Source organism: Epargyreus clarus, unplaced genomic scaffold, assembly GCF_041222505.1.
Source record: "Epargyreus clarus isolate Ecla_fem2 unplaced genomic scaffold, WU_Ecla_fem_2.2 ptg000008l, whole genome shotgun sequence".
Lineage (NCBI taxonomy): Eukaryota > Metazoa > Arthropoda > Insecta > Lepidoptera > Hesperiidae > Epargyreus > Epargyreus clarus.
The window spans coordinates 11,052,240-11,067,282 of NW_027332216.1; the positions used below are offsets into that span (position 1 = coordinate 11,052,240).

At 33.8% G+C, this 15,043-nt stretch overlaps 3 protein-coding genes across 4 annotated transcripts in view; 1 reads left to right on the top strand and 2 right to left on the bottom strand.

Moving 5' to 3' along the window:
* LOC140744416 (meteorin) overlaps positions 1-5,015 on the bottom strand; it is a 39,384-nt gene extending 34,369 nt beyond the window's left edge. For both annotated transcript variants that reach the window (XM_073075997.1, XM_073075996.1), the window contains exon 1: positions 4,723-5,015. In XM_073075997.1, coding sequence (XP_072932098.1) covers positions 4,723-4,814 — 92 coding nt within the window. In that variant the 5' untranslated portion in view covers positions 4,815-5,015. The remainder of the gene's footprint in view (positions 1-4,722) is intronic.
* Positions 5,016-7,528: 2,513 nt separating this feature from the next.
* Positions 7,529-8,578, top strand: LOC140744418 (transmembrane protein 70 homolog, mitochondrial). Its single transcript, XM_073075998.1, has 2 exons — positions 7,529-8,065; positions 8,314-8,578. Exons 1-2 carry the CDS (start codon positions 7,616-7,618, stop codon positions 8,509-8,511), a joined length of 648 nt encoding a protein of 215 aa, XP_072932099.1. The 5' UTR covers positions 7,529-7,615; the 3' UTR covers positions 8,512-8,578.
* Positions 8,579-9,754: 1,176 nt separating this feature from the next.
* Positions 9,755-15,043, bottom strand: part of LOC140744419 (UNC93-like protein MFSD11) — a 31,844-nt gene continuing 26,555 nt past the window's right edge. Inside the window, exons 5-8 of the mRNA XM_073075999.1 lie at positions 14,782-14,893; positions 13,694-13,819; positions 12,321-12,625; positions 9,755-11,889 (exon numbers count right to left, since the gene is read on the bottom strand). Coding sequence (XP_072932100.1) covers positions 11,671-11,889; positions 12,321-12,625; positions 13,694-13,819; positions 14,782-14,893 — 762 coding nt within the window. The 3' untranslated portion in view covers positions 9,755-11,670. The remainder of the gene's footprint in view (positions 11,890-12,320; positions 12,626-13,693; positions 13,820-14,781; positions 14,894-15,043) is intronic.

The window sequence follows — 15,043 nt, forward strand, 5'->3', positions numbered from 1 at the left end:
TTACAAAAATCACGGAGCACACAAAGAGTGACTTAAGTGGCACGAGGCAAAGATTAGTGAAAAAACTCTTTTAACATTCTTCATTATACAATGAAGCTTGTCACAATTTATCTATTATTATCTACTATGAAGGGACGCCTATTGTTGGAAGAAAAAATAATTGGCGCCAATTGCATTAAAGGTGCTGAAAATTCACTTCTGCATACAATATGGGTAATGAATGCAGAAGTATATTGGAGTATACGAATATCATTATAGTAGGTTATTCTTATTAACGTGATGGTTATATTATATTGGTTCTGCATATAGATACATGCACAGATAACTGTTTTATGAGGAAGATACCTATTCACATTATTGTCAGAATAGTCTTCACATAGTTCAATTACTTCTGAATAAAATCGAAAAGGCACCATCATGCTGACTCAAAATGGGCTGGCGTTTCTGCATATTTTTTTATATTCTGCCCTTCTGAACAGATTGTCAATTTACTTTTTATTTTCCATTTTACTTTTTTGTTCCGCTTAGTGCTCAGTCATTACGCACATCCGTCGCATCATGCAGCCAATGCCTGTGCATGGGACAATTTAATTAGACGATTAATGTCCTAAATTGACGTCACAAAATCTGAACAAATAAACATTCTTGTCAATTTGTATGAGAAATATGAATTGGCTTCATTGTTGATGGGTCAACTTAGTTATAATATGGCATGAATCATTGGCAATACAATTTGAAGCATTTATTTTCGACTTCTACTTGGATTTATGTACTGATTTAAATAATATAGGTACTACACAGGTGCAGAGTAGGCAGTGTAACTCGCCGACAATATAGATTAGGGAACTTATCAATCAGGCGAGCGCGTATCGTGCGAACGCGTTATAATAGGAGGATATTATAATAAACAGATCCCGGTCCCCTCGCGTTCTCTCCCTCCCTAATAAATATTAATGTATGAACTGAACTTGAAGCTCCACAATGCCCGTCCACGATGCTGGTACATTGACACTCAATTTGCTTTTTTGCAGCCGCGCTGATATCTTCTTCGCGCGCAATCTTTGTTCTCACTTTCTTGTCCTTTCTTTGCGATTAACTTTACTTTATGAGTACAAAGACGAAAAAATGTATTGCATTTGTCTGCGCAAAATCCGAAGCGTATGTTGTTTCGCGTTGAATAGTGTGTAATAAAATTGCCAATTACAATACGATATCAATAATTATGTATATGTATCTACATACATAGATGTTTGGATGAATTTTAGTCAACAAGAACTTACAATTGAGTTAGCCCATCTAACTTATAATATTAGAGGTGATCTTGAAAATTTGAAAGTAGGAACTGAGCCAATTTATTTATTTTTACCATGATTTTTACTATAAGAAAGCTACATTATTCCAAGTCGACATAGACGTAGGCGAATTATAGTTTCTTCCAAATTATTACATATGACGAATACATAAATGTGTATTACGGGATGACGGATAAAAATCTGTGTAAATAATTTTAACGTTTCTACGTAACAACCGTTTCGAGAGTTTAAGACTCTATTGATACTCTATCGTTGAGTTGGTATTAGGTATATATTTTGAAATAGGTACATCCAATTCATATTTATGTACCTATGTTCAGTAGATATATTTAGGAAACCATTTAATAATAAATAATGTTTTATGTTCTATGAACTATACAACTGTTGGGCACATTTATCTCCGAAATCGATACTACGAACCTTTTATTGAATTGAAACAATTAGCTGGTTCGGAAACACTACCCCTAGCGGCGGCCGGAAGGGTCACGTGCAAACAGCGGGGTTGCGTGAACGCTTTTCCCATGCTTTCCCACGCCACCCCAGTCAGCAGTGGATGGGAAACCTCACTTGTTGATTCGGCCTGCAATCGCCCCTCGTTATCAATGCTTCCGGCGCGTGCATTAGCAATAACAATTATTGTCTTTTAATGCCACGATGTGATGATGGGAGAATGGCTTAATGACTATGCTGGCTTAGAATTGTAATTTCCAAGTAATAGATACTAAGACGATGCCGTATTGATGACATGGGTCGACTGTGTGTCATACTTGCGAAGACCATTACGTTGTCGACGTTATTTACCAGTAATATTATAAGTTTACAAAGTTAAATATAAAATTAATATTGCAAATTACTTTGGGCTGTAAAATTGTAAACCAATTAATTTGATGAAGGCTATTAATAAACCTGACAAAATTCACAAGTTGGGTAGTGAAACCTTGTAACTTAATAAAACAGCGTTAATCGTTTTGCCAATTACTCAATTACGCTTCGATATAAGTAACGTATAAGTTATTATAGCAACTTTTCATACTTTCAATAACAGGATTAAACTTATGTTTTTAATAATGTATTGCTAAAGGTAATAAATATTCGGGATTTATTTAAGCGGGCGATTAAAGCTCAGCATCCGATTGTCACGAGAATCGATATTATAATTTTGTCCTCGATACATACCAATAGCGGTATTGTTAAGTCGATGGTGGACAATGGCTCGCAAGAAAATGTTGACCTCGGGCTTTCATATTTATTACAGATGACACTAAATATGAATTTTGACCATATACCTAACTGTACATGCATTCATAACAATGCAACATAAATGTTTATTAATGGAAAGAAACATATTGTGTTCTTGTTTCAGTGTTTGTATCTATGTTGTGCTTAAAATTGTACTATTCCGAGGTTCTCAATACTTAGTATTTTATGATTTAATAATCTTAAAGTTCTCTACTTCGATTTAAGTATCATCTTTCAAGATTTTACGGAAAAGCAGTTTAACGCAGTTTATTAACGCTTTAAAAAAGAGGTCTCTTTAAAGTTTTATTCGCATATCTTTAAAATACTTTCATATCTGATCATCATTGAGGTCCCTCAGCGAATAAATAATTTACATTAATTTGACGACAATAATTTTGCACACGCAACTTTGTTAGGGTTGCCATATTTCCAGTTTATTACCAGTTGAAAATCTTTGGCCGTGGGTAACGATTTGTCCGATTTTCTTCATTGGCCAAACACCTGATGATGGTGATGTCAGCTCGCGACCCCATAATTGATTAGTAAGTAGTAAGTTATAAAGACTGGAAGAACCTTAATTACCTAAGTATTGTACGACTATTTGTAGTTCTTAGACAAGTATGTCGCTAACATTTTGAACATTATGTATCTTTTTAGTTCTAAAAGACAGATTGAATAAATATAATCCCGAATCTTTTCTATTTTTTGAGTTTGGCAACCTTAAACGCAGCAGACGCCAGAAATTGCCGACTGAATCTCTGATACGGATTTTGCCTCAGGCCAGGATCGTATGGAGAATTGGAATGTTGTAGAATTGCAAATATGAATGTTTTACGGACTTTGAATGCGTATAATTTGAATAATAACGTTAATTTCATACATAATATGTATATCAAAACTATACTTTTAACTTGTAATATGAGATGTTAAGGACTACTTTTGCATTAAAATTGTATTATTATAAGCAAATTACAATTACTTTAAAGAGAAATTATTAACGTAAGATTTTTACAGAACCGAAACCTAAAAGAACGTATTACGTGAAAGCATTGCCCATTTTATCCATTAACTAGCTTGTGACAGGTTTACTGATCATTTTGGTTTTTAAGTATAGAGTTTAGATGGTTAAAATTGTGCTAAAACAAATAGATACTTATTGGGACCCGACGGCAAAAATCATACCAATGAAATAGGCATATCATACCTACTCATTTAAATTCTCAGTTATTATGTTACAATTGCTTGGATGATTACATATAGGTAGAACAGATGTCCACAAAATAATAACAAGGCAGATAGTCATTTGTCAGCCATAACCTTTGGAATGTTGGAATGAGCCATTATACCAGTAATTATAATGGAAAACCACACGGACAGAGATCAAGTTAATAACGTAGGTTAGACTGCCCGTAATACCTAGTATCTGCGAGACAGGCGCGCTGCAATGGAATAAGACCGCAGATTCTAATTCGCATCAGAAACTATTGGTAAGAATTTGTTATTGCGTGGTATGTGTATTTTTACTATTAAAACTGATAACCAGCAGTGATAGCCTAATGGTTTAGAAACTCGGCCTCTCGAACGAGGGGTCTGAGGTTTAAATCCTAGGCACGCACCTCTGATTTATCAAAGTTATGTGCGTATTACATATTAGAGATTAATTATCACTTGCTTAAAACGGTGAAGGAAAACCTGCATACCTGAAAGATTTATATAAAAAATCACAAAGGTATGTGAAGTCTACCAATACGCACATGGCCAGCGCGGTGGACTATAGTCTTATCCTTCTCATTCTGAGAGGAGACCCGTACCCAGCAGTGGGACAATAATGGGTTGATGACGAACCAGCAGAATTTGTACAATTAGCATACACTAGTAGATACTACAAATGTTCATAATTTGTAAGGGATACTACTACTACCGTCACCAGCCACCAAGACACTAAATTACCACCAGAACTTAAAAGGTAACCACATACTTGCCTATTATATAATTTTATATATTTATCTATCTTATACTAAATAATTACTAAAACAGGATAAGTAAACTACCTACTTTATATTTTTCTGAAAATATATTTATTTATAGTAACATGTAAAAAATAATGCTGAAGATTAAGTCAGTAATAAGTAATAACTATTTTTAACAATTGATTAAAAAGAAATTGTACCTGCCAGTCCAGTCACACTGATCGCCGATGGTTCCCGCCTCCGCAGCACAAATAAAGCCCAAAATTGTCCAAAACATAAACTCCAAACTCATCTTGGAGATTAATAATATAACAAATTTAAATTTTATACTATACAATCCCTCACATCACAATATACAAACAGTTTATTTCAATTCCATCCTTCAGATTGTAAAATATTGTTCGGTCACAAAAATAAACAATCGCGTTTAAAACTATTACGAAGTCGCGCGACAACCTCTCACTAGTACGAAAATCATACTAACTTAAATTCTAAATTGGAGAGTCGACTCAAGACAGAGATAGCGAAGCTGTGTAGTACTACTGTTTACTCGAATATCGCTAATGAGTAAAAGAGACAGAAAATTTGTATTATCACATCGCACATGCGTCGGCGTCATACAATAAGATTCATCGTGTAGATAGAATTGACGTAAAATGAAAACGAACTTTATTTCGAATGACATAAAGTTCTTGATGCTACTATTAAGAATATCGAAACTTCAACATAAGCTTTTCGAAATGGCGGGAAAAGATTAGACTTACTTTTTCCTATTTTCTCATTTATTTAAACTCAAGTAGTTAGTTCGGGGGGGAAATTGCGCGTTGTGTAAGTATTTTGTTTAATTTTTTATCTTGCTATATGAGCGAGTAATTAATTAATGTATTTACTTGATGATTAACTACGAAATGCTTACTTCTGAAAATCTATAATGATATGGATACGGAGTCGTCAGGCCCAAAGGTTTTTACCACCTATACATTTCCATAAAAAAAGCAATCCCTATTCTCTTCTAAATATCTCTAATTTAATACACATTAAAATTTAGAAAATATAATCAACGTGTACCTACGTACGTGCGGCAATATTTACTCAACATAAACTAATATAAAGACATTAGCAATCTAGTCATGCCCTTTACTCAAAGATAAACTAAATCAATAAAGTGTTTATTCGTCAATAGATAGCCGCTTTGTCACCATTCATTCTGTGCTTGCTTAAGGCCTGATTCGCCTTATCTCTGCAAATAAGGTCTTCACGGAATAAGTATTTGTTTTATTTGGATCTTTTATCCACTTTTCAAGTAACTATTTAAGGGTTCACCATATAAGTACATACTTGTTTCCGGATAACTGAATATTCAGTATTCTCGTATTATTAAATTATTGAAGATACTCCGCTTAAATAAATCTTCCTATTCCTATATAGGTTACCATACTCTTTGGTGAACTTCGGTGGTGGTTTCTTAGTTTCGATCTAAAGCTTTCTGGATCTGGTTCAATTTTCCATTAAGTCATTAAATAATGGCTTGTTATAATAATCCATTATTTTCTACAGATCCATAAATCATTGACGTAACGGGTTAGCAAGGCGTGGATCGCGACTTTCAATTTCAGCTTCGAAATTCGGGCTTTGAATCAAAAAAATCGATTATTAATCTATGATTTGTACAATAATCGAATTATTTTAAGGTAATTAGGTCCTTTTCTTGTTCCATGTAATGTACAGTTTGGCGTGTAAATTCTCCGATGCCCATATATTAGGAAAAAGATTCAGTGGAAAATAAATAATAGTTAAAAAAAACTAAAAAATACGCTTTTATAAAAAATTCCACCAAAAAATGAAAAATAAATAATAGTTTAAAAAAACTAAAAAAATACACTTTTTATAGAAAATCCAACTAAAAAATAGAAAATATTTTTTTTTAAATTTGAAACAAGAATAGTGTAAATAAGATAAAAATATTTTTTATTGTAAAAAAAGCGTGGGGTGCTTTTTAAGATATTATCAAAATGATAATCCTTCTACTCAATATTTATCAATAAAATATTTATAACTATTGACACCATGCACCCTCCATCTTGTCCGTCAGGTCCTCTATCTTGGATAAAAGTAATCACGGAAAAAGGATGATAGAGCATCTTTTAAAAACAGGCGCTGATGGCAATACTCAAGAGAAAAACGGTCAACTGCTTTACATCTAGCCATTTCAAAAGGACGTCGTCCAATCATCGATTTAATATTACAGCATGATGATGTTAATATCAAAAATAATTCTAGAATTTCTTCTCTTTGTGTTGCTGCTGCCTGCAGAGATTTTAAAACTGTTAGTAGTTTAATTAATTTTACAGCTCGAGTTAATAATATAAGTTGTGACTATGACGATGAGCTGAAATCATATATGCCTTTACATTTGGCAGCAAGAAATGGGAACAATGAAATAGTGGAAATCTTGTTAACGGAAGGTGCTGATGTTGAAGTGCTGAATGAATAAGGATGATGAGACACCGCTTCATGATGCTATTAACAACGGACGCGTCGAAGTTGAGGTCAGGTCAGGTCAGGTCAGGTCAGGTTAGGTCAGGTCAGGTCAGGTCAAGTCAGGACAGGTCAGGTCAGGTCAGGTCAGGTCAGGTCAGGTCGCGTGATCGGCGCGCCTGGTAGATTCCTTTATTGGTCTTAACGCAGACCTTCCGGGTCTCAGGAAAACAAAAATCGCTGATCCTGATTGTCCTAGTAAGGATAACGGGTCAGAATGTTTAAAATATTGAATTGTCATCGGTCCTTAATAAGTATGCCAAATTTCAAGTTAATCCGACGTTTTGAAGGGGGTTAAAATCATGTTCAAAGATTCCGTTACATACTAACATACATACGTCTGAAGCTAATAAAAGCGTATTAAAAATAAGATAATGAAGGAAGAAAGTGATGCTTATAAATTAAAAACATTTAAATATGGCAAGTGTTACTACTTACTACTCACTCTGTGCGTTTATGTCAATGCCATTAATGTCAGTTCATGTCAAAATAATGTCACTTGTCACTTTTGTAACCTCTTAAACCTCTATGTAAAAATAAAAAATATTAATCAAAATGTTAAAAATTTGTCAACGGAGCATATATATTCCGAACAAGTCCTTAATTTCTTGCATTTTATTGAAAGATGTGGCCTCAAGTTTTAAGTTCGCACGAGTTTGTCAAAATAATTTGGCAAGGCATTTTGCAAGTAAAATAACAGAGGACTCAAAGTTGGAATGCATTTACTATGGTCCTCTTACACCTCAAATAAGAGCTGTAAAGGTGTTTTCTCTCTGTTCGAGCCTGGCTGGATTGGTAGCACAGCCAATAATTATACGAGAGGCATCTACTATTGGAAGTACACCGTTACTTATAGCAATGTGCTCTGTAGTCGGCTTCTTCACATTTATCACACCGATTCTGTTGCATTTAATAACCAAGAAGTATGTGACTGAAGTGCACTATGATCCAAGAACATCGACATATACAACTACTACAATCAGCTTCTTCCTCGTTCCAAAGAAGGTAAGCCGTTGTGCTTATACTGGTATATATAATATCAACATACATACATGTTTTACATAATACATTACATTTTCAATACTATGTAATATTACAAAGGTAAAGGTTTTTTTAATGTAAAATGTAGATTTGTAGTTTGTAACTAAATTCATTTTAAATTTATTTAAAATAATACTTGAAAGTTCTCATAATTTTCCCATGTGAGCACATTCAAATGTTAATTTCATAGGACTCTTTAATTCCTGTTCCAGTTGGACTTCAAAGTTGAGGATGTTACAGTATCAGATTTACCAGGGATGTTCACAACAATGTTTGCAAAAGGCAAGCCCTTATTTCTCGAAGCAAGGCATTTTAAGGATCCGTTGCATTATGCCAAGATAATGGGGTACGATAAACCCATGGATTTCAAGCTTGGTAATGTGGAGAATGAGCAGCAGAACCACAAGTAGTTAGTAAGTAGTAGATTGTTACCTACATATTTATTGTTAACTAGTGAAATATAATATTTACAAACCATTAGATCTTTTCTTGTAACCTAACTAATTGACTAAAGGATTGTAGATACTTATTGAGGTTGGTCAAAAATGTGTTACGTCTAGAGGAAACTTATTTACTGGTAGAATAGCCTTTTCTATGCACTATGACTAAATCCTAACACTTGAATGCATTACAACTATAAGGTAGAATTTAATGCCTGGGTCACAAAAGCACAGAATGGGAATATAAAAAATACATGTGTAAATATGGATTCTTAGCAATCCACTTTACCAGTAGTCACTATGCTTTGAACAAAGCTACAAAATGTATCACAGATCTATCTATTTTTTTCTATATAATTAATATTCAAGATTAGATGGCTTTTATTTATTTATTTATTTATTTCCATTTAATTCAGACATAGTCCATATTTTCTTAGTATTTACATTATACTTAAACACCTATGTTAGTAGAATTTATCATAATTACGAAGAAACAAATAATAATAATAATAAATACCAAAGAGAACAATACAACTAAAATTATTTTCTATGCGACATTCCCACGGAAATCACATGCACCATATTCCAGTGGCTCATTATTGGGCTGTTTATTTTATGACTAATGGCGAGGCTGTTGGTGCTGGCAGTCACACGTGGCATCAGGGATGCGGTCCTCTTGCATATGATTGTATAGTAATCGTCTACACGAATAATTATTAATAAATAATTAATGTTAAATAAATAGTTGCCACTGCAATCTGGTATTCTGGATGCAAGTTGAATATTGATGGGTAATAAATAAATAAAGTGCTTGGAGTATAACAAACAACTTGTATGGTAAAATATGTTTTATTAATATATAATTTCACATTTAGCTTATGTTGTTAATGACAATGCAATTTAAAATCACAGAAGTATATTAATAGTTTGCTTAACAATATGGACACTAAAATAGAATGTAATTGAATCTTTCAGGTTCATAGATTATTACATTTAACAATATTATGTTTTACGCATTAAATGGCTTTTTATAATTAAAAGGATGAGGAAGGAAGAAGGATAAAATAAAACCTGACTAGACTACTAGTCGCCAGTTTTTTACTGTGTGGACATGTAAAACGATATAATAATGTTAGGGAGCAAGTATTACAGACATGCAGACAATTACTATATCTCACAGCTAAAGTAAATGTGATATTATTATAAAAAAAAATATAAGTCATAATTATATTCCTTCCACAAATGTCCATGTTGCACATTTTTTAAAACTTCATTCAAGTTTAAAATTGTTTAAATGCATTTGGAATGTTTCAATATAAACAGTCTATGTGTATATTTAATATTTTACATTTCTTGATTATTATTTAATGCTCATTTTATAATATTAGTTTCTTCAATTATTTTTACTACAAAATTTATATTGTCATTTATTTTGACTGGATTTTAATTTTCTTTGAACTGAGAAAAGCCTATTTTTTCCATAAAATATAATATATTGTCATTAAACTAATCAATAACAGAGTCAAACAAACCTTTTAGTTATTTGTAAGAATAGTTAAAATACTTAGTCATAATTTAACACAATATTTCTATCATCTTACTACACATTCTGATTTGTAAATAATCAAAACGCGCGGCTGCGCTGGACAAATTTCCGAAAGCAGCCTATGTGTATTGATATTTACACTGCAACAACATTCCTTCAACCACATGAAATGAAATAGTTGATTGTGGAGATCTTTGGTGATACAAAATATACAGGGGAACAAGAATTACATATTTAATATTAAAAAATATATATACAATCATATTATTAAAAACAAAGTAATATAAATATTTAACAAAAAAAATTAACATTGTGATAAAGTTGACTTTAATGGTATCGAATTGACAGGTTGTCTGATATTAATTGGACTATTACCACCCTCTAAAGCATATCATTGGATCAGAGGGAATCATATCATCCGTTGTTGATACTAGACTGATTGACTCCTAAGGTACAAAGTGGGATATGAATTTTTACTATATGATACTAATTTGGTTGAAAGAATAACACCCTGTTCGTTCCAAATGCTTAAAATTCCAAACCTCCATACAAATCTTCTCATAATTACCTATTTAATAATAATTTCATTTTACATATTAATACTAGAAATCAACTATCATAGTCAATATGGTTGCCTTACACTAATGGAACATACTTACATTTCCTTCGCAAAATATATATACAAATTCATTTAATCTTATCTATACAGTTTACATTATTACAGTTCCTGTTGAAATATTTGTGAATCTCTGCAGAACCAGCTGTCATCCCATATATTTCGACAGAGTAATACCTACCTTAACAAAGAATAACAAATATATAATAATAAAACTGGAATTAATATAGAAACTGGAATCTCATTCCTGATAACAACATCAACGAAACATCACTCACCTATCTATTTGTATCAGTTCCAAATAAATGTTTAAAAAGATGCATAAAGCTACCTTTTTAATATTATAAACCTACTTAAACCAATTTTATTCGTCGTAACGTAATGGAATACTTTAATATTACGGTAATATTAATGTTGTTAAATATTATTAGTAGGTATAAAATTATAATTAACTCAATTCAGTACCTATTCAGGACGGTCGCACTCCTTAGTCAATGCAATAATAAGACCATAAATCAGAAACTTTAAAGAAACATTTTCAAATTAAAATAATAGTTTAAAACTTTTTGCATACAGCAATGCTCAAGTTGATCAATAAGGATAAAAAAAAATATTTTTTTTATTATCAAAATTAACTAAGATGCTTAATATAATCTTACTGAAATTTCGCATTTAGTGACAATATTTTTAATAGTAAACAAGGTGTAACAACAGTGCTGTTGTCAAGCAACCGACTACTTTGTGACAACCTTTTCTTAGGCCCGCTCCACATTCTCGCGAGAACACGAGAAAAATTCGATTCGTATCGGCTCCACATTCCCGTTTTTCCTGTTCTCACGAGAACGTGTAGCGGGCTTTAGGTTATATTTCCGTGAATTTATCCCAACACCTGCATCAAGATCGACCGTACCGTGGTTGTCCAGCAGCGAGTGCGACGTGAACCCATTTCCCTACCGTTGCGGCGCGCTCAGTCGTAGTGCAGCGCGTTGTCGGCGAGCGCGTGCGTGGCGGGCGAGGTCTTGTCGTCGAGCGGGTCGAGCGCGGCGGCGCGCGCGCGGCCCCGCGCCGCCCACTCCACGCGGCAGAAGGCGGCCGTGCCGAGCGACGCCAGCGCCGCCAGCACGCCCAGCTGCACCGACAGCAGCGCGCGCGACGAGTAGAAGAAGCACGCCGCCGCCGCCAGCGACTGGAGAAACAAAAATTGTTTACGTTTTTGCACATTCTACGTTTAAATAACGTAACGAGCTTATTTTCGTTACGTTATTTCAACGTCGAATGTGTCACTTGAATTAATTGTTAACATTGGATCGCACTTAAAAGCACGCATAATTGGCACGATGACAAATTTTGAACACCCCTTCTATAATGTACGTACATGTCTACTGATTTCAAAAATCATCGTCCTTATCAAAGTACGATGATGTAAAGTCGTAAGATGATTCGTACAATGATCATTCCGAAACAAGTACGTATAGTAAACTGGTATAGATCATATTATTAACCTGGGTAATAAAAAAGATCTAATGCAAAATAAAAAAAAGTCTTCTGGGTAGACAAACATTTTTGAATCGTTTACTTTCCACTTTAAAAAACTCAATTTGATATCAAACAACTCACCTGCGTGAATTTGAACAAAGCGAACGCCGAAGTGCTGTTGTCCGAGTAGTTTCCACCGAGAATGGAGTATATCTGGGTGTTAAAGCAAGCGTCGCCAAAGCCGAGCAGGAAACTGCAGAACATGGCCAGGTAGGGGGATGGTGTAATGTAGGATACATCCATTGTGTCTCCGAAGGGCGCTACGTTGGGCAAGTTGATGAAGATGAGGAAGAAGCTCGTCATGTGGATCAGGTAGCCCATGATCACGATCGGGTCGCGGCCCCAGCGGGTAGTCTTGTTCCCCAGGATACCGAAGAGGGCGCCACCTGTAATGTAAATGAAAACATTTATAGTGATAATTTTCTATGGTTTAACTTTAAGTTAATTAATTTTAATGTCATAAAAAATGTCTATCTATGGTTGTTTTGTGCTTAAACATGAAGCATAATAATTATTAAGTCATATTTATGTATTTTACTGTACACCTTTATACGAAAAAAAAGCGCAAAATAGAGTTTTAAACCGACAATGTGACACTTTTCTTCTAGCAGTAATCTTCATAGTAACTACTTACCTATCTTCAGATATCTATCTGCAACACTGCATAGTGTGAGGCGACCTTATGATAGATATATGACCTTATGATATATAAAAGATGTATTCAATGACATCAAAGGAAAGTTTTTATGAATGGATGAAATCACTATTTATCGACAAATAATGTACATACATACTTATATTTGCACAATAAATTACACAGATAACGGCAGTTCAATCAAATAGATATCTTTTGAAACAATCAGGTTATTTCTCAAATCGAGTGCCGATAAGGGGTTGTTATAACATTTTATCAAGCACTTAAACATAGCCGCTCATGCGACTATAACAGCCTTGTAGTAAACAATTAAAAGGTCATTAGACAGATCTATGACGTGCGTACTGGACGTAAATTATGGGCCTTTGTATAGTTCCAGCATGTAAGCACTTCACTGAAGTAATATTAAATCACTTGTACATATATCACGCGCTGTGTATAGTTTTTACGTTACTTTAAACCTAGCTAGTACCAAACCTTTACCAAAGTTTTGACATAAAAACTAATAGAAAGCTTATAATGGTAACTAGTGTAGATACCATTATAACTATAAAAAAACATAACGTAGTAGGTGCATGGTTTTTAACCCGCGCTATACGAACACAGTACGAGTAGAGTACTCACTACAAACCTTTCTCAGGAGACCTGCATGCTACCATATGCGCATACCGAAACCTAAGCATAAACATAGTGGATTATGCTTCAGGAAACCTCCAATTGCTGGGATAGGATTTGCCCAGAAATACGACACAAAAACTATCCATTATAGACATACTACAGTTGATCGCAGTATCCTTACCCAAGACTTCTCCCATGCCGATGAAGACACCCGACAAGCCAACCAGCTGTTTAACGTTCTCGCCCATGCCCAGCGTGAACCCGATGCTGGGACTGTACACGCCGCTGAAGAACGACAACTCCACTCCTGGTGGAAATAAATAATAAAATTATATTTATAAACAGTAGTCTAATTTTATCGAAGACATATTTCTGACGTAATTAATTTCTCTAGTCGTTGTGCTTGACATGATGCTCGTGTTATTTGAAATTATAAAAAGATAAATAAACATCGATACGATATAAAATTTAAGCAATTATAAGTATTACAAGACACCTACTATACCAAAATTGTGTACAACTTTGACTTTTTCAAAATAAACGAAACTTAAACGAAGTCTAAACATGAAACATTAGCCGATATTGTATTTTCCTTTTAAGTAATTGACCATACTTCTTCTCATTGATTGCATGAATCCGGAAACAAAATGAGTCAGAAATAGATGTTTATTATTCTAATAATGTTTCGCCAACATAGTTATAAGGAAGTCGGAATACAGCATGCTCTATTGCTACTATAGAACGATATAATTACGTTACAAATTACACTTGACAGCATAATCGTTCGTTGCGAAGTGAGTGTTTTGTAAAAGGAAACCGTGTTGCTATAATTAATAAGAGATTAGACCGAAATGCTCTTTTTGCCTTTTGTGTCGTATGAAGTTGCAAAATATGGCAACTTATACAAGATATAATGATGTATACGTAGATGTAATGTAATTAATAAGACTTAATCGATGTTTGTTAGTATTAGAATAAAAAATATACCATAAAGGTCAGGTATAAAAGTTGAAGTAGTTTTATAACTTATTTTTGCTTTGACGGCTATGATATACATACATCGCATTTAGCGTTGACGTAGGATTCATTTTTTGTATAATCATAATTTATTAAGGCGGTCATTTAAGCTTTAAGCTTATTACTAATACATTGTTATGTGTATTTTAAAATAATAAAGTACAAAACGTATTTAAAGATAAGTTATTGTGAAGATGCACCGAACATGATATATTTTTCCATTGCCAAAGTATACATTAAATACATCCTTACCAGTGTAGATGAAAGTGACGCTTAATAACAACATGTCTCGGGTACAGAATAGCCTCAAGGCGCCCTTAAACGCCTCCATGGGACCTTCCGGTTCGTGGATGACCATTTCGCTCTGAAAACCAATAAAGTACATATTTAGCACTCAATCCGACCTCGATGCGAGCAACTATCTACATTTTTCCATAAAGCAATAAAACTTAACGACTCGCCCTTGTCAAGATCGTTCTTTAAAACAATTCATTATTTTATGCGATACAAAATA

Coding starts and splice junctions, on each gene's coding strand:
- LOC140744418 (XM_073075998.1), top strand. CDS start 7,616: ATGTTAAAAATTTGTCAACGGAGCATATATATTCCGAACAAGTCCTTA. Junction 8,066..8,313: donor TCTTCCTCGTTCCAAAGAAG/GTAAGCCGTTGT, acceptor TTCCTGTTCCAG/TTGGACTTCAAAGTTGAGGA.